The sequence below is a fragment of the Acartia tonsa genome, chromosome 10 (genome assembly GCF_053477335.1).
Source record: "Acartia tonsa isolate MP-2025a chromosome 10, ASM5347733v1, whole genome shotgun sequence".
Lineage (NCBI taxonomy): Eukaryota > Metazoa > Arthropoda > Copepoda > Calanoida > Acartiidae > Acartia > Acartia tonsa.
In genome coordinates, this window is record NC_137269.1 from 38,142,771 (window position 1) to 38,161,875 (window position 19,105).

At 33.5% G+C, this 19,105-nt stretch overlaps 3 protein-coding genes across 3 annotated transcripts in view; all 3 read left to right on the plus strand.

Moving 5' to 3' along the window:
* The window catches only part of LOC145330596 (uncharacterized), a 147,286-nt gene that overhangs the window by 67,603 nt on the left and 60,578 nt on the right, over positions 1-19,105 (plus strand). The window lies entirely within an intron of this gene.
* On the plus strand, positions 4,011-9,603 carry LOC145330025 (uncharacterized). Its single transcript, XM_080174560.1, has 7 exons — positions 4,011-4,150; positions 4,329-4,397; positions 4,639-5,224; positions 5,441-8,163; positions 8,342-8,410; positions 8,652-9,238; positions 9,455-9,603. The coding sequence occupies exon 4, from the start codon at positions 5,852-5,854 to the stop codon at positions 7,331-7,333; it is 1,482 nt and encodes a 493-aa protein (XP_080030686.1). The 5' UTR covers positions 4,011-4,150; positions 4,329-4,397; positions 4,639-5,224; positions 5,441-5,851; the 3' UTR covers positions 7,334-8,163; positions 8,342-8,410; positions 8,652-9,238; positions 9,455-9,603.
* Positions 11,700-19,105, plus strand: part of LOC145330595 (uncharacterized) — a 47,290-nt gene continuing 39,884 nt past the window's right edge. The window contains exon 1 of the mRNA XM_080175229.1: positions 11,700-12,548. Within this exon, the coding sequence (XP_080031355.1) occupies positions 12,145-12,548 (404 nt within the window). The 5' untranslated portion in view covers positions 11,700-12,144. The remainder of the gene's footprint in view (positions 12,549-19,105) is intronic.

Sequence of the window (19,105 nt, forward strand, 5' to 3'; positions counted from 1 at the left end):
ATAAAAGCCCGAAGAAAAAGTGTAGAAGGAGCGGGAGGGGGAGGGTTGCCCCACAACGCATTGAAAGCAAAGCAACCCCCCCCCCCCTCCTCTATTGGCAAAGTGACCTGTATTCTAAACAGTTATAATGATTTTAGGAAAAAATATTTGCCGAGCAGCTGCTCAAAAATTCCTTTACATATCCGTTAATAATATCATTTATTTGTTTAAGACATATAGAAATAATAAATACCAATAGATAGATAATAGCAAGGATGACAACATCCTTTAACGCAAAGCTCAGAACATTAAATAGTCAAACAAACGAGCATTAACAATTATAGAGTAAAAACGCTTTTGTTATTAAAGAATCAAGACTTGTAAACAAGTATTTTTTACATTGCTTATAACATTGTTCCTTGCGTCCTTGAAATCAGGAATCTAAAAATCAAGTAAATAGAACAAAATCAATTAAATTGGACAATTTAAAGTTATAGAGTAGCTTCTCGACTAATAATACATAGAATAGATAGATAGATAAGTAGATAATAGATATATAGGTGGATAATGGATGTATAGATATCCCCCCCCCCCCTCCCACAAATAAATAAATGCTCTATATACAATTCACTTAAGGATTTCACTTAGGGCTCTTTGCTTTATAAAGCTAAGTGCTTATATAGGAGTTACACTTTAGTAGCACAGCAAGAAATAACAAGGTTTGGATCATGTTACTTGTAGGTGCAGCGCTTATCACATGTTACTTGTAGGTTTATCAAACTCATACATGTTACTTGTAGGTGCAGCAATATCCCCCCTCCATTCCCTATAGAGATACTAATATAATTATAAATAGAAGCAATTAAGATTAATTCGTTAGCTAAACATTTATTAGTAATGGTTTTGAATATATGCAAAAATATTATTAAATAATTACACATGATATTGAATAGCAATCTGGTTGCACAAATTGTAAAATGCATTACCATTATAGCGATCCCTCCACATGTATTCATCCAAATAACTTTGTAAGAAGGTTCTGGTTTAATTTGGTTCAAGATGAAGGATGTTGTTTTGGGTTTTGAAGTTCTTTAGAAATGACTAAAAAGCTTATTTTCAATAAAAATATAACTAACATTGTCTGCCTATCTCCTTTTTTTTATCTCCCTTTAACATGTTACTTGTAGGTTTAGCAAAGTTAAACATGTTGCTTGTAGGTGCAGCGCTGCACCTACAAGTAACATGATCCCAAGGTTTTGTCTATATGTTATGTAGGGATCTTAAGGGATAAGACAATGGACGAAAAATTAATGTTGATCCACGATAATGATAAACAAAATTACTCCTTCTGTAGATTAAAGTCATTTGTTGAAAGTTTGAATAATGCTAGTTTCAACCAACCAATCAAAATTCAATAAAAGTACTCTCAGTTTTGAAGCCAACAAATAAAGAACGTTATTTAAAACTTTGGGTACCAGTATAATTTACAGTCCAATGTCGCCCTCTACCATTATTAGAGTACATTAGACATATATTGCTATTTATTCAAGAAACTAAAGACGAAGCCCAATCAGCACCAGTTTTGTACCACTATTAATTTCTGTGACGTCATAAAAATGAGGGAGATGAGAAATGGAGAATACCTCATTTTTATGACGTCACAGGAATCAAAAGTGATTCAGATTGGCCATCGTCGTACCTAAAATGTCATATTTAGTGATTGATTGACTATACCACAATGATTTTGAAGGTGCTTTGACTTTTGTGTCAGAACCTAAATAGGGACATAGTGCATTTTATTACCCTAAGTTAGGTAACTTCATTTCACTTTTCAATAAAATTTAAAATGCAGCGGTTTTTGAGAAAATTAGATTTGAAAATTTCAAGTTAAATTTTCATCCCCTAGGAGTTATCGCATAATCATGACAAGAAAAGCAAAGATTATTTATTTAAAATTTTGAACAACTTTGCTTTTATAAAGTTCTACATAAAACCACTCCTGAAGGGAGTTAATTAATGGCCATTTTTATCAGTTGCTTTGCTAAGGTCACGGAAATTCAGCCTTAAATAAATCATATATAGAGATGTTTTATGAAAGACTTTATAAAAGCAAAGTTGTTCAAAATTTTAAATCAATAATCTTTGCTTTTCTTGTCATGATTATTCGATAACTCCTAGGGGATAAAAATTTAACTTGAAATTTTCAAATCTAATTTTCTCAAAAACGGCTGCATTTTAGATTTTATTGAAAAGTGAAATGAAGTTACCTAACCTAGGGTAATAAAATGCACTATGTTCCAATTTAGGTTCTGACACAAAAGTCAAAGCACCTTCGAAATCATTGTGATACCGTATGTAGTAATTTCAATTTTACGTCGCGATTATAATTTTCATAGAATATAGATTCCCCCTTTGAGTTCCATTTCCTAAGATTACTCTTAAGAATGGGAAGTAGGAAGCACCCCCCCCCCCCCACCACCCCTATTGACACAATTTCACAAAAAAAATACTGTGATAGAGGGGACAATGGGCTGTTTATTAAACAAGTCCCCAAAGTTTTATAAAGTTTGGGGACTTTATTGAATTGGTTGATTCATTAGGATGGGTGTTCAGGGGTTCAAACCATTAATTTCAATCTGCAGTAGTGGTAATTTTGTGTATCATCAATGGGGATGCACATTGTACATCCATTTATCGGCCATTGTCTTATCATCTTAGATCCCTGAAAAAAAAACTTGTTTGAAATCTTGATATTTTTGGTGAAATATAAAAATCACAAATTAAAAAAAAAATGTTAGTATCCAAAGCTTTTAAGGCAACGAATGAGGTGTTTTTAAAAGTTTGGAAAAGCTTAATGCAGATAATGGGATGGTTTTCTGCTATTTTCATGTCCTCTTCTTACCCTTTGAATCTTTAGTTACTAATTACTAGCTATGGGCGACGTCGTTAATATATTTATTTACCATATTCTACATTTATACTTTAAAGATTAAAGAATTATGCCTAACAAGCCTAGGACTCATCACTATTGAAATATAGAACAATGTATGTTGTCAATGCTTTTTATGCATACGTACTTCTTTCATGCAAGGTTTGAAATCGATATAGGACGATTCTAACGTGCTTAAATTTATGACAAGAGCTATGGACAGACGGACAAATTTTAGAAATACTTCGCTCCTAAATGATTTTACACTATTTGTTTTTAAAAAGATTAGGTTAGGTAATAAAAAGCACAAGCAGTGATATGTGATACTTTATTTATATGTCTCAAAACCCCTCACACCCCCCATTTCCTCCCTTCTCGCCCCCAACCCCTTGTCACTTAAATAGAAAATCCGTGGTCTTTGTTAATGCTAAAAGTGTCACTTCAAAACATCCAAAAATTAAAACAGCAAAGAAAATTTATTGGAAAAGTTATGAGGTATGAGTTATGAGGCGAAAAGATTGTATCTTTTACATTTTGCTTTTATCCAATTAACAAGAAAAATTAAAACTTAGCTGCAGCACGGACAGTTTTGAATTGGAAAGTATCTGCGCTACAAAAAAAAATCAGCTAAATTGTAAGTTAACCAATGTTGAGTTGTATCGCCTAGCCCGAAGGTAGGAAGTAGTCATCCTATGTAGTTTTTTCTTGTATTTTAGTAAAGCTAGCTTTATTACTTATTTTATAGTGGGTTTTAGATAAAATCATTTTAAAATTTAAACCTATGTATTATATAGGTATTCCTTACAAACTAATATGTTTGTGATTTAATCTATCATAAACACTTTATTATATGCTGATAGAAAAACAGAACTTTTTAATATAATTCAGGCTCACATGAAGGAGACTAGCCTCTAAATCGTACTGTGTGTTATATGATTTTGGAGAAACTGGTGAATTCAGCTTCTTAATTTTGTTTACAGAATAGTTTTCCCTCCCAGGGAGATATCGGCAATAAAAAAAATATACTAAAATGTTAAAAGTAGAAATCTCGACAAAATAAATAAACGAGTAAATCAAAGTAAAAATAGAATAAAATGTATAAGAAAAGTTAAAAATAATTCAAATAAACAGAAAAATGAATTATTGTACGCCCATTTATTGTCATTCCTTTGGACATTCTTGGAGTGAACGGACGCAACTAAATAAGCGCCTCTCTAGTGAAAAATGTTGGGCATATTATAGGTATGTTGATTTAAATAAATAACATTTACATATAATTTAAAGATAATTTCACGTTGAAAGGTTAAAACGAATGTTGTTAAAATTCTAGATAAAAGTAGACTACAATTTCTTTTTTTATGTCTTCTCATTTTCCTTAGACATAAAAGTATTAAGTAATAATAGAAAAATATTTATTCAGAGTGGACCTGTTATGCTGTTTAGCATAGACCCTAGTTCCTAGAACACCCTGCTAAAGACTGGTTTAAAGGTAGGATTTACCCTTTTTAAGCCATTCTAAAGCTATCGTAGTCATAAGTCATAATTATAGTAAATAGAAAAGGAAAGTCTGTACTAAATTATGTAAAAGTTTTACACCAATGAATTACTGAATTGAAATACAAATAGATTAAAAGCGCACAGTAATAAGCTTTATAGAGTAATCCAACTGTACTGCTTGAGTTAAGATTTTAAAAAATAGGAGTGTCCTTTAACTTTGCTCCTATTTTTAGATTGATCGTGTCGTGTTGTATCCATGCGAGTATCGTGTGATGAATTTTGTGGATTGTGTGCCTGCTGCCCCATATCCTAGTAACACTGCTGCCGTGTGCCCTAGAAGCTGCCAATGAGACCAGTTGTGTGCCGCGCCGCCGCGTCCCCCCCCCCCCTGATGAATCTACCAGTCACAGGATAATATAATAGATTTAAATAAATAATAGAATATTATTTAAGACATCATAAATAGTCTTATTACTTGGTTTAATATTGCATATATTAGACATTATTAGAATAGTTGCACTGCTTATATATTTGCAGATAGATAATTAGGTTAGAATTATAACATAATCTAATCAAAACGTACAGTAAATAGTTCTAGTTCTTCAGTCTAGTATTCATATATTAGAAATTAATAGAGTAGCTTCACTACTAATAATAAACACATAGGTATAAGTAATAAATAAAAAGTTACAATACATAACCAGATCCAGTAAAAAGTATACCACATCACCCTTGTACTCCCCACCAACCATCTGCAGAAGTGTTCCTGCCCTTAGATGTTCGGTTGGTTGTTTGTGAGACCTTAAGCTGCAATTTCCGGTAAGAATCTATTCTTTATTTGCCGGGGTTGTCTCTATTTTCATTTAATTGCAGTTATAAAGAGGTATTAGAATATAGAGGGATAATTGTAAATAAAACCTCTGGGACATTTTCCTTATCTTATTTTGATAGCTGGAATCATTCCATGTTTAATGAGATATTACTAGTTGATCACTGACCCTCTTTACAATCTAGTAACTTTATTCTTTTGTTTAGATTCAATTTAACCTGTATCTGAGAAGACCTTCCATTGAATCTATTGCATATTAAGACGAATTTTCACACAGTTCTTCAAAGTTTATTTTATCATTAGTTGTTATATCCTTGTATTAAATGTGTTTCCTGTATAAATTTTACTACAGTTACATTATTATTCTTGATTATTTCGTCGTCAATAGTGTTCCCTTGTATAGGAGTAGAACAAATGGTTTCTAGATTACCCATTTCATAGAATAATCTAACATTGAATCGGAAAGTTGATAGCTAGCATTAAATACAATAAAGCTTGCTCTTCTAGCTCTCCATAGTATTAGTTCTACTCCTTAATAGTTCAAAAACTTTGAACTAGATTGTTCCTTTCACTATTGGCACATTATAGTACTTGTAACTGTTAGAAACACATTCAAAATGGCAAATAGTATTGTCTCCTCTCTTGCTTATGAGGCCTTAGATATTATCAGAAGTTATTATCGTAATAGCTTATCCATTAATCGGTCTACTGTAGTTTCTAAACTGATAACATTGTATGAGAAAATTTCTCCTTGTTCAGAATCTCAGGATTCATTTAATCTTGCTTTCCATGCTTGCAAAGCAATTAACCAATTCTTGTTTAGAGTAAACAGAGAATCTGGTATTAGTATTGTTAAAGACAAGTTGTTACAGTGTCCACTGCCAAACATTTGTAGTATTGAAAAGGCAACATCTACTGATTTCGATGATCCTGCTAACATAGAGTCCAAAGGAATCCCTCACAAGGTTGAGGTAAATAGATTATTGAATGTTTATCATGAATTGAAATCTATTAATAAACAAATAGTTTTTCATAGCAATAGAGTTTCTGCATTTGCTTTACAATATGATTCAAAGCAAACAGAATTTGATACACTGTTGTTGAAGTGTATTCCTTCTTTTTCCTCTCTTGATAGAATAGATGAGGATTTTTCTTGCTCAAGCAATGATAAATCTAGAATTGAGCCAGGTTCTTCATTTAGTAGCAAGAATCCAGAAAATATTCTTGCTTCTTCTTTCATTGAAAATAGTTCAGAAGAAAGTTCTTGCTTAAATCCTAGTGTTTCTAGGTTAACAGATGACTATTATTTTAATAGTTCAACATGTTCTAGATCCTACACAAGTTCCAAATTCACTCCTGCCAGATCAAGCATTAGTGAATCTCATATAATAGAAGAACAATCAATTTCTTCTATGCCAAGTCTTGTTGATCCTCCTGCAGTTGTTTCAAATGAAACACCCATTGAAAATCCTGTTACTGATTCTGGAAAAGTTGTTCTTGAAAGCCCTGTTGTTAACAGGCCTACCAGTGGTAAATTTCCAATCTTGCTAAGTCCTAAACACTACAGGCATAGTATGAAAAGTCCTGTAAACTACAGGCATAGTATGAAAAGTCCTGTAAACTACAGGCATAGTATGAAAAGTCCTGTAAACTACAGGCATAGTATGAAAAGTCCTGTAAACTACAGGCATAGTATGAAAAGTCCTGTAAACTACAGGCATAGAACTCAAAGTCCTGTAGTGAGTAGGCATAGTACTAATGGATGTTTTCCTACCATTAGTCCATACAATGAAGGTAATAAACATTCCTATCCAAAGAATAACAGGTATAGAAACCAATGCACATATCAAGATATAACTGAATATCCTGCAGGTTATAGAAAGCAAAGCCCTAGGGATTCTAGGCATAGTAACTATGAAACTTCTAGTACTTGTACATCATGCACTTATAATTGGGTCAGGCCAATACCTAGAAAAGCACAAAATAAGCCTTTTCATTCTCTTATGACAGAGACACAATTTGCTTCTTCAAACTGCTGTTTCCTTTTGAGAGCAGTCAGCAATGCTCTTATTCCTTACAGCAATAATAGTTTCTTTTGATAATAGTTCACTCAGTGAGTCACTGCCCCTAAATACATGGTGTGAGACACCACCCCAAATACACGGTGTGAGACACCGCCCCCAAATACACGGTGTGAGACACCGCCCCAAATACACGGTGTGAGACACTGCCCCCAAATACATGGTGTGAGACACTGCCCCCAAATACACGGTGTGAGACACTGCCCCCAAATACATGGTGTGAGACACCGCCCCCAAATACACGGTGTGAATCACCACCCCTAAATACATGGTGTGAGTCACCACCCACAAATACATGGTGTGAGTCACTGCCCCCAAATACACGGTGTGAGTCACAGCACCAAATACACAGTGTGATTCACCTGAAGATTTACTGGTGTACAATACACTGCAATTATATATAGTTGTCATAGATGGTTCCATTTCTACTTCTCTTGATGGAACTATGCTCATTTGTTTGCCTAGATGGAAAAATTATCTAGCAAAAATAGTTACTGCAAACAGCTGAATTAACCAGCGCGTTTTGGCGCAGTGTTATATGATTTTGGAGAAACTGGTGAATTCAGCTTCTTAATTTTGTTTACAGAATAGTTTTCCCTCCCAGGGAGATATCGGCAATAAAAAAAATATACTAAAATGTTAAAAGTAGAAATCTCGACAAAATAAATAAACGAGTAAATCAAAGTAAAAATAGAATAAAATGTATAAGAAAAGTTAAAAATAATTCAAATAAACAGAAAAATGAATTATTGTACGCCCATTTATTGTCATTCCTTTGGACATTCTTGGAGTGAACGGACGCAACTAAATAAGCGTCTCTCTAGTGAAAAATGTTGGGCATATTATAGGTATGTTGATTTAAATAAATAACATTTACATATAATTTAAAGATAATTTCACGTTGAAAGGTTAAAACGAATGTTGTTAAAATTCTAGATAAAAGTAGACTACAATTTCTTTTTTTATGTCTTCTCCTTTTCCTTAGACATAAAAGTATTAAGTAATAATAGAAAAATATTTATTCAGAGTGGACCTGTTATGCTGTTTAGCATAGACCCTAGTTCCTAGAACACCCTGCTAAAGACTGGTTTAAAGGTAGGATTTACCCTTTTTAAGCCATTCTAAAGCTATCGTAGTCATAAGTCATAATTATAGTAAATAGAAAAGGAAAGTCTGTACTAAATTATGTAAAAGTTTTACACCAATGAATTACTGAATTGAAATACAAATAGATTAAAAGCGCACAGTAATAAGCTTTATAGAGTAATCCAACTGTACTGCTTGAGTTAAGATTTTAAAAAATAGGAGTGTCCTTTAACTTTGCTCCTATTTTTAGATTGATCGTGTCGTGTTGTATCCATGCGAGTATCGTGTGATGAATTTTGTGGATTGTGTGCCTGCTGCCCCATATCCTAGTAACACTGCTGCCGTGTGCCCTAGAAGCTGCCAATGAGACCAGTTGTGTGCCGCGCCGCCGCGCCCCCCCCCCCCCCTGATGAATCTACCAGTCACAGGATAATATAATAGATTTAAATAAATAATAGAATATTATTTAAGACATCATAAATAGTCTTATTACTTGGTTTAATATTGCATATATTAGACATTATTAGAATAGTTGCACTGCTTATATATTTGCAGATAGATAATTAGGTTAGAATTATAACATAATCTAATCAAAACGTACAGTAAATAGTTCTAGTTCTTCAGTCTAGTATTCATATATTAGAAATTAATAGAGTAGCTTCACTACTAATAATAAACACATAGGTATAAGTAATAAATAAAAAGTTACAATACATAACCAGATCCAGTAAAAAGTATACCACATCACCCTTGTACTCCCCACCAACCATCTGCAGAAGTGTTCCTGCCCTTAGATGTTCGGTTGGTTGTTTGTGAGACCTTAAGCTGCAATTTCCGGTAAGAATCTATTCTTTATTTGCCGGGGTTGTCTCTATTTTCATTTAATTGCAGTTATAAAGAGGTATTAGAATATAGAGGGATAATTGTAAATAAAACCTCTGGGACATTTTCCTTATCTTATTTTGATAGCTGGAATCATTCCATGTTTAATGAGATATTACTAGTTGATCACTGACCCTCTTTACAATCTAGTAACTTTATTCTTTTGTTTAGATTCAATTTAACCTGTATCTGAGAAGACCTTCCATTGAATCTATTGCATATTAAGACGAATTTTCACACAGTTCTTCAAAGTTTATTTTATCATTAGTTGTTATATCCTTGTATTAAATGTGTTTCCTGTATAAATTTTACTACAGTTACATTATTATTCTTGATTATTTCGTCGTCAATAGTGTTCCCTTGTATAGGAGTAGAACAAATGGTTTCTAGATTACCCATTTCATAGAATAATCTAACACTGTGAAGGAAGCTAAATGTCTTAATATGAAGAAAGCTAACAGGCTAGTATCCTTCACATGAGCCATAACTCAACTTAAGCACACACACAGTAAAACATGCATTGATTTTACACAAAGTGCTGATTAATCACTGATAACACCCCCTTGAAATAAATTTTTTTTCTATCCCTTTTGGCCATAGAAATCTTCACAAAAAAACAAAGAATAAATTTTCCTGCAGTGGCATACACAAGGGTTTCCACTTTATCTGTCTGTATGTTCATATAAAATGTTTAGGGGGAATTGTGATTTTTGTGGCTCCTTTTAAAGATAGATGGCTGAAATTCTCATATTATTGAAGAAAATAGGACACAACCCAATCTGTCCCGATTTTGTATCACTTTTGAAAAGTGCGATTCCTGTGATGTCATATAAAAAGGGAAGGGGGGAAGAAAATCTCTTCCCTTTTCTCCCATCTTTTGAAGAGATTTTCTTCCCCCCTTCCCTTTTTCTTTCCCAAAACGTATATGATGTAACTGGAATCGCACTTTTCAAAGTGATACAAAATCGGGACAGATTGGGTTGTGTCAGAAAATAGATATGAACATAAAATATATATTGCAGTCAGTATGCTATTAAGCCACATTTCAGTGGGGTTTGGTATAACTGAAACCCACATATTTTTTGCTGTTTATGGTACAATTTTACAAAAATTCTGTAGGTTAGATTCCTGTTGTTTTATGTGATTTTTGTTTTAATGATAAATGGACAAGTAGCTTTGTATGGTATTTTATCTATTTAGTGTTTCAGGTACTATTTTCCCAATTTTTCAAGATTATAGTATCAAACTTTAATTTCCCATCGCTCTATGGAATTTTTGTGTTTAAAGATGAAAGTAAATATTTTAACATACCTTCATTTTTAAATTTAATAAATATTTGGTGATTTTGGTATGATTTCCATAATTTTGAAATCTACTAAAATTAAATTCTGGATTAATAAAAATCTACTCTTTAAGTTTCCTTTGTGATATTTTTTTAATATTTTTAATCTTCACAAACTATGGATGTTGGCAACCTTTTAATATTCATTTTGAAACTATAAGAATATGATCATCAAAAGTGAAGTTTTCTATAATTAGGGTTGGTCCGTCCATACATACATCTGTTTGTCTGTCAGGAATGGATAACTTTTTTGTGTTAATTCAGGCATGTTAGAAATGTCCTATTGATTCAAACTTTGTATGGTGATTACTGTAGTAGTTAGGTATGAATTTGAAAGTGTTTCAACTCTATAGCCATTACCAGAATGTCCATACATTCATTTTAAACATGCTGATTTTAATTTTTTTAACAACAAAATTTTATGTGATATAATTATCCAATTGATCTGATTTTTAGTACAAGTGCTATGCTATAAGCGAAACATCTCGATGATCAAGACCTAAAAATGTCCTTTAACATTATCCTATATTCATGCAGTTTTTCAACGAATTTACTCACAATTTTGTTTCTACTTTTATACATCTATATTCTGATTAATCATTATGACACTCTACAAGTGATATTGCTCGTTTGTCCTACTGTTTCAGAGCTTCGCTTTTATGGATTTTAAAGTTTTTAATAAAGTCAGCTATTTACAACCCCCAAAAAAATTCTTTTCATCCCTTCCCACCCATCCCTCTCTCCTAAGCACTAAAATCTCACCCCTCTGGGGATATAACCCTAATACTACTAATAATACCACCCCTTCCCTCTCTACCCTCCCAATACCACGTCTGCAAGTCAATGCTCCCTCTCCCTTTCTCTTCCTTTCACGTAATGCACATCCATTCGTCCGTCCGTCCGTCTATCTGTCCGTCCGTCCCGTAGTTTGAAAGGGAAAAGAAAGGAGGAGAAAGAGAGAGAGAGGGTAAAAGCGTGCCCACCCCACACACACACCACAAGAGTGAGTGAGAGAAAGAGAATCTTATATTGAAAAGTATCATTCTATCGGTCCGTACTGGCTTGCTGGGTAATACGGACGGACGGACAGACTGGTTTCTTAACCCCCCCCCCCTCTCCTTTACGCTGGTTCAGTTCTGTTACTTGGTAATACTTAGTCAGTCATTTCTAGCCATCAAGTGATCATATTAATCCTAACATTTTTTTTCAAAAGAAAAAGACATTCTAAAAATATCATGTGAACTAGAAAAGTTATTATGATAGTCGTGGTTAAAAAAGACTGTTTTACTAATATTATAAAATATGTTATATTTTCATTTAATGATTTTTGATTAAAATTTGTTGAGATGAAAATTTGAATTGTGATAATGAGATTAAAAAAGTAAATCACACGCACACACTTCTAGCAACCTTTGTGCGTTACAAATACAAAGTTCAGTGTGTGGTAGAAAAGATAGAAAGATAGAAATTATCTATCTTTGTTTTCCAGTCAATATACAACAGCTTAAAAATCACCAAAATGCCGGATATAATTCCAGCCCCCTTCCAGCCGCCGAGAAACAATCCGCCGAGCGGTTCAACAGCCGCCGCTGGCATAAATTCACACGAAGCCCGGGAGCGCAAAGAGGAGCGCCGGCGTGAGCGGCGAGAACGGCGGGAGAACCGTCGCCAGCGTCAGCGCCAAACCGAGCTTTCCAACCATATTGATGCTTACATGTATGAGGGCGGCGGGATTACACACACCCACCACGGAATGGCGGCTGCTGGCAACAATTTGCCCGACCTTGTGAATCATCAGCCGCCACCGCCATACGCTACGCTGCCGCCGCAAGGCAGCACTTCCTTATTGTGTCCCAGTGGGGCGCCAGGCGGGCAGTCCAGAGGCGGCGGGTGGAGAGCTTCTATTTCTTCATTTTCTAGAAGGTAAGGCGCGGCGGCTGCAGTGTTTTTCTTTTTGTCCTTAAACTTTGTTTCCAAAAGGAAACCCTAAAAATTTGGTTTGAATATTAGGTGTTAAATAAATATATTAAGATTTCATAAAACAGAAAAATATTTGAAAACTACATGGTTGAAAATATCCACTTAGGAAAAATTTACTATTCTCACACATTTGGTATATTTATTTTCCTAATAATGCGCTTTTTCTAGGGATATAAAGGGATGAGACAGTGGCCGATAAACTGATGTACATACCCAATGATGTTGCATAAAATTACCCCTTCTGTAGATTAAAATTAGTTGTTGAAACATTCAAACACTCAACTTAATGAATCAACCAATCAAAATTCCACTATAGTCCCCAAAGTTGTTTGACCAACTAATTAGAGAACATTATTATAAAACTTTGGGGACCAGTGTAATAAACAGCCCATTTCCTCTCTTTGGCTTTTTCATTAGTTGCTAAATAATTTAGGCTAAAAACAAAAATTTTGAAATATTTTTATCCTTAAAAGGCTAAAAATTGAACGCCCTTAGAATTGATTCTTATCTTAGAAATCAAATCACTTAAAAATCTTTTTTTTATCAAGAATTTTGGAATCAAGATAAAACATTGATAAGGATTTCTTACACCTGTATATGTATCTATCTATCTACTTACTGGGAGGGAGGGGTCACTGGGTTGTCTATTACTCTAGTCCCCAAAGTTTTATAATATTTATTAAGTTAAGTGTTTTAACGTTTGCAACCATTGATTGTAATCTACAGAAGGGGTAATTTAGTGTTTATCATTGGGGATGTACATCTATTCATCGGCCATTGTCCTATCCCTTAAGATTCCTGATTTACTTTCCTATCTTTTTTTTTATAGAAAATAGAAATATATTAAAAATAATATAAGATACAAATCTTTTTTTGGAAAAATAAGTTTAATAAGGATAAAAATGCTATTATAGCGTATGTACGACCTACGTACTAATACACTTAGACGAACAGACCTAAGTTATAGAGTAGCTACACTGTAAGAAAAATAATGCAATTTAAATAGGTTAAGTTCGATCATATTAATAGAATATATTTTGATGCATATACAATATCGTGAAGATTCCCCTGCAGAATAAACAATTATAGTTTACAATCCAAGAATTGTTATTATTAATAGTGCCCCTACTGTATACAATGTCCGTTCCTCTGTATATTTACAAATTTTAATGTTATGTTCTCTGATTGGAAAGGGCATATATTTTAATCTCACTTTTTTTATAGATCCAAATCTCCTTTCCGAACCCAGTAAAAGTGTCTGACTATGACGTAAGAAAAAAATAATAATTAACCAATGATAGACCGCTATATATTTTACCATTAGTCAATTACAGTGAATACTGGCTTCTCATTGGTTAATTATTATTTTTTTCTGACGTCATAGTTCGACACTTTTACGAGGTTCCTCCTTTCCTTCAAGAGTGACTGTAGCACGGCTTTGTATTAATGCTGCGCCACTTACTGGCACAATTGTCCTTGTTTTTATTATTTATATTATTTGCCCGTGCTTTGTTTATGTTTGAGAGAGTATAATAATGCTTTTGTTCACTTCAATTATTAAGGGTTAAGTGAATAAGTTTTTACAAAACAGATGATTTTTTTTATATAATAGCGAATGTTGTTAGCGCAAATGGATGTAATAATATACTTGGATATTATGACAGGGAAAAATTTTGTCGTCTATTTGGGTTGCTAATAGCTATTTCCCTTTTCATTTATTGTTCAGTGTTCATCCAGAAGGAGGGGGAATGGGAGATCGTTATTTTAACTACAAGTTTCACTTTGTTAGAGTACATGATAATCTGGTGTAAGATCCAAGTAATAATAAATCCATTTTAGCGCAGCTAATCTATTTTTCTTCTTAAAATTTCTGTATGATAGATTATTGTTTTTTTTTATAATCTCTTATAAATATTTTCATCCTTTTTTGTTTTGCTATTTATCCTAAAAGAAATTTTGACACTGACCAAAAATACTTTTCTGAAAATTGAAATAATAGCAATTGTTTTCCAAAAATTAGCATTAACTCCTTAGAATTCGTAGTTTTAAGTTCTCAATTTTCTAAAAAATAATGGCCAAACAATTTTTTGTATAGAAAATTTTGTCCACATAGATAGGTGATAATTTTTTGGAAGGTTAAAAATAATGTAATATACAAAATTTTAAAAATATTTATTATCGGTAGGGGAAGACACTAAATTAAACTGGCCCCCAAAGTTTTATAAACACTCTCTCATTTGTTGGCTTAAAAACTTTGGGTACTTCTTGATTGGAATTATCAGCGTCTAAGGGGGTAATTTTGTTTATTATAATTGGTAGTGTACATTAATTTATCATCCATTATCTATCTTATACCTTCAGGTAGCTAACTGTCTATACCTAACTAACTAACGTACATATATAAATTAAGAAAATCATTGCCACTAAAAGTAAAATATAATTTTGAATAGCAAAATCTAAATTGAAAAATATGCTCCTCTATCTAGATATGTTGCCTTACATGTACGCTTTCAAAACTGCAGAAAAATCATTTTAGCTAAACATAAATTAACTGATAAGAGTTAACACAATTAAATTTCAATATGAAGAGTTGGTTATAAAAAGCTCAGGGATCTCAAGGGATAAGACATTGGTCTAAAAATTGAGGTAAAACACTAATTGTAATTAACAAAAATATAATTGTCAAAGTTTGGACACTGCTAGTTTTGTACGACTAAACGTACAATTTTTGTCGACTATATGGCGTTTAATAAAAGTGGACTTTGTTTAAGTAGTAAGGTTTTTTTTGTATAAGGTTTAGGATCTCAATAACTTCTAAACTGGTGGAGTTCACCTTTTTAGTGAAGCTTTACCTTGAAAGATACCGGATAGTTTTAGGCTATTTTTCTGCTTCTTCTGTATCCCATTTAATACAGAGCCCAGCTAGATGCTATAGGTGCACCCTCTAGTATAATAAAATTTGTCATTTGATTTAAGTCTAGCTAAAATTTAGCAGTTTTGCTGTTGATCGAAGCATGTTGAAAATTGGGGCTATAATTTGACTAATGCAAAAACTATAGCTGTACAACTTCAAATATGTACGTACGGGGAAGTTAGTTTTGAAAAGGCGAAGCCTTTCTAAAATTAGGCCTGTCCGTCCGTCCATATTGAATAGCTATTGTTTTAATGTAGGCTCGTTTTAGCTGTCCTACCAGGCATGATTCCTGATATTTTTTTTACCTATAATTACCTCGTACGGGCGGGATTGCAGTCAAGGACCTTATCGACTTGATTTACTGTCCAGGTCCTGTTCCAGCAATCCAGGAGAACTCAGGATGACTGTTACGCTTCCTTCTCTGTCCAAACACCCAATGATATTAGGTTAAGTAACATCCAACAGACAACCAACTCTCTATGATGCACGACCTTTGTCTGAGAAGTCTCAACTGTGCATGGTAACGAGTTGCGCCTGTTTTGGGCCAAGGCATTCCCCCAACTTTAACTATATATGTCTCGCATCTGATATAGCAGCAGTAGGAACAATTTTTAACGTCTTTAGTTATGACGCGGTGTTGGGCCGAGATTCGAACCTATCACCTTCCCGACGACGAGCGGATGCGCTACGTGTTGAGCCACAGTCGCGGGTTATTTTTTTCCTGATACTTACAAGTATATACAAGAGCATATAAACTAAGCCCTATGAGTGTACCTTTATAAAGGGGCAAAAGTTAATACAAAAAGAATTGATTCAACGAGTCCCTGTTAGAACAATATGTTGCTGTTATATCAACATTATACGATGTTTTGTAATTGGATACTTTTAATAGTTCAGAAAAAGTCTAAATATTTGGACAATACAATTTTTCCAAGCAAATATGTACACTTTTTAATCAATAATGTTATCGGATCGTTCCAATTTTGTATTGGGTGATTGGGAATCTAAACTTTCTTTATTTATCGACAAGTCAGTTATTACCACTTTTAAATGTTATCGATATAAGTCATGTCAATGAAATGTCTTTAAGTTTAACTGGAATTTTGCAAATTTACATCTACTCTATATATCTATAATACAAAGTAGAACGATGTCTGTCTGTCCGTCTGTCCGTCTGACCGTCTGTCCGTCCGTCTGTCTGTCTGTCCCTTAAGATCTCGGTAACCACTGAACCGATCGGATTCTACTCTTCAGGGTATCTACCTATTGGTCCTGTGGTGGTTTTAAGCTATTTTCTCGGGGGGTGGGACACCCCCAACCCCCCCAAAAACCAAAAAATCCCCCCCCATTTTTTTTTTTTTTTTTTTTTTTTTTTTTTGAAGGAGTTTCCATGGTCCTTTATGGTCTCTCGCAATAATTTTTTTTTATCACCTCTTGGGCAAAGCCCCTAGAGGCTAGGGGCGAAGCCGCTAGTTCATATATAATCTAATACATACATATATGGGGTAAATTGGGGTAATTTTACTTTTACATTTTTGATGATACACAAAATTACCCCTTATGTAGATTACATTCAGTGGTTAAAACTTTTGGACACTTAACTAAATAAACCAACCAGTCAAAATTAAATAAAGGTCCCCAATGTTGTTAAGCCAACAAATAAGGAAACGTAATTATAAAACTTTGGGGACTAGTGTAAATAACAGCCCAATGTCACTGCCTGCTTTAAATTCCGTGGAGCTTCCACTAAAATCTACTTTTTAACCATCAAGTCCCCCCCCCTTGCTCTCATTTGGCAAAAAAACTTTTTTCTAGCTCTTGAAGGGCTCTTCTAACCTATACTTAACCTAACCTAAAAGAAGCACTAAATACAATATTGGGGAAACCGCCTAAAAACTACCCTGGTCTATCCAAAGTAGCTGAAAGGAAGTAAAAAGCAAAAGATTTTCATAAATATGGGGGTAAAATAGTCGGGGGAAGAAATGTGCATACAGTAAAAGGGGGAAAATATGTACAGGGGGGAGAATTTTTGACCAAAGTTGAGATTTTAAGGTCATGATGCCATTTCCTGCAGATTATAAATTTTAGATCAGCTTCTTCTTATTTATTCATTATATACCATCTTCAAAAGAGAAATGAATAGATAGATAGAAATATGAAGATTAAAGGGGTAGTTGCACGAAGTGCATTTATTTAAACATGAACTAAGTGAACTGCATATTTTTTTCTGTTTAATAGTTTAAACTACATCTATAGGGCATATATTTGAAAGAATTTCAATTTTCTACCAGGTAGTTATAAAAATACCAAGCCTTAAATATTATATTTTTTTGATATATGCAGCTTAAATGGCTGTCCTTTTTCACAAAAACAGCATGATGACTATTTTGGTGATGCCTAATTGATTGTTATTTATTGTAATGCAAAATTATATATGTTAGATGGTATTCTTGTAACTTATCAGACTTTTAAATGCACTTCATGCAACTATCCCTTTTAAAATAGATATATTATTTAGAATTGTTACAGGGATCAGTATGACAAATTAAAATCTATCAGAGGTTTTAATTCTCAATAAGATGGACAGACGGACGGACAGGCCGACTCTAAATATAGAAGAACTAAGCTGTATATAAAAATTATTAAGACTCATGTTTTTTCTACTTTCTTTTCTCCTGCTAGATTTTCCCTTTTTTTGCCAAATGTTTGCTCGTCAAACTTTCTCCAAAAGCAAAAAATATAAAAATCATTGTTTTTTGATGGTTATATAAGAAAAGGTGAATTCTACTTTGATTGTTAAATTGAAAATGTTAAAACTATACCATTTTTTTAATTCTTTAAAAAAAAATTTGTTATGAAACGGCTTACATATCCTATTATATGAAGTAGTTAGGTTATTTATGGCTGAAGCTAAAGATCTTGTAGAGTGCTTGTTTGAACTGATTGTACTTACCAGGGGATCTTTATATGTGTCCCATTGTGGTTTTAGGGCCATAGAGGGGAAGCAGCTAGTTGTTATAAATCAGAATTCACATAGTTCATATTCATAATGTACGGACCAGGGAGTAAGGGAGGGGACAATGGATCGAATATTCAATTTTTAGGAGTCTCAGACTTTGGGGACTGGCTTAAAGGGAATGTGCAAGAATTTAGCAGTTTCTGACTGAGTTTGGGGACTTGCGCATAGAATGCCGCTACTCGTTATGTATGTTTTGAATATTGCAGACGGGGAGAAGGGATAAGGGAAGTGGGGGGAAGGGAAATAAACACTCGTTGTGTTAGTTTGGAATGTAGCAGACGGGGAGAAGGGAGAAGGGAGGTGGGGGCAAGGGAAATAAACAGAATAAAAAGGGGCAGTCATATTCTTGCTAGCAGCTGGCCGGGTCCAATAATCTTTTAATATTAAAATCACACCAAAAAACCTCAATATATTTCATCAAAAACAAGTTGTGATTTCACTTTACATGACGCTATGGAAATCTATTATTCAATTAACAATCCCTTTATAATTTCCTACAAATTTATTGGATTAAACTAGATTTCATGCCTTTTCTTTGATAACTCTTATATTGAATTAATTGCCCAT

Coding starts and splice junctions, on each gene's coding strand:
- LOC145330025 (XM_080174560.1), top strand. CDS start 5,852: ATGGCAAATAGTATTGTCTCCTCTCTTGCTTATGAGGCCTTAGATATT.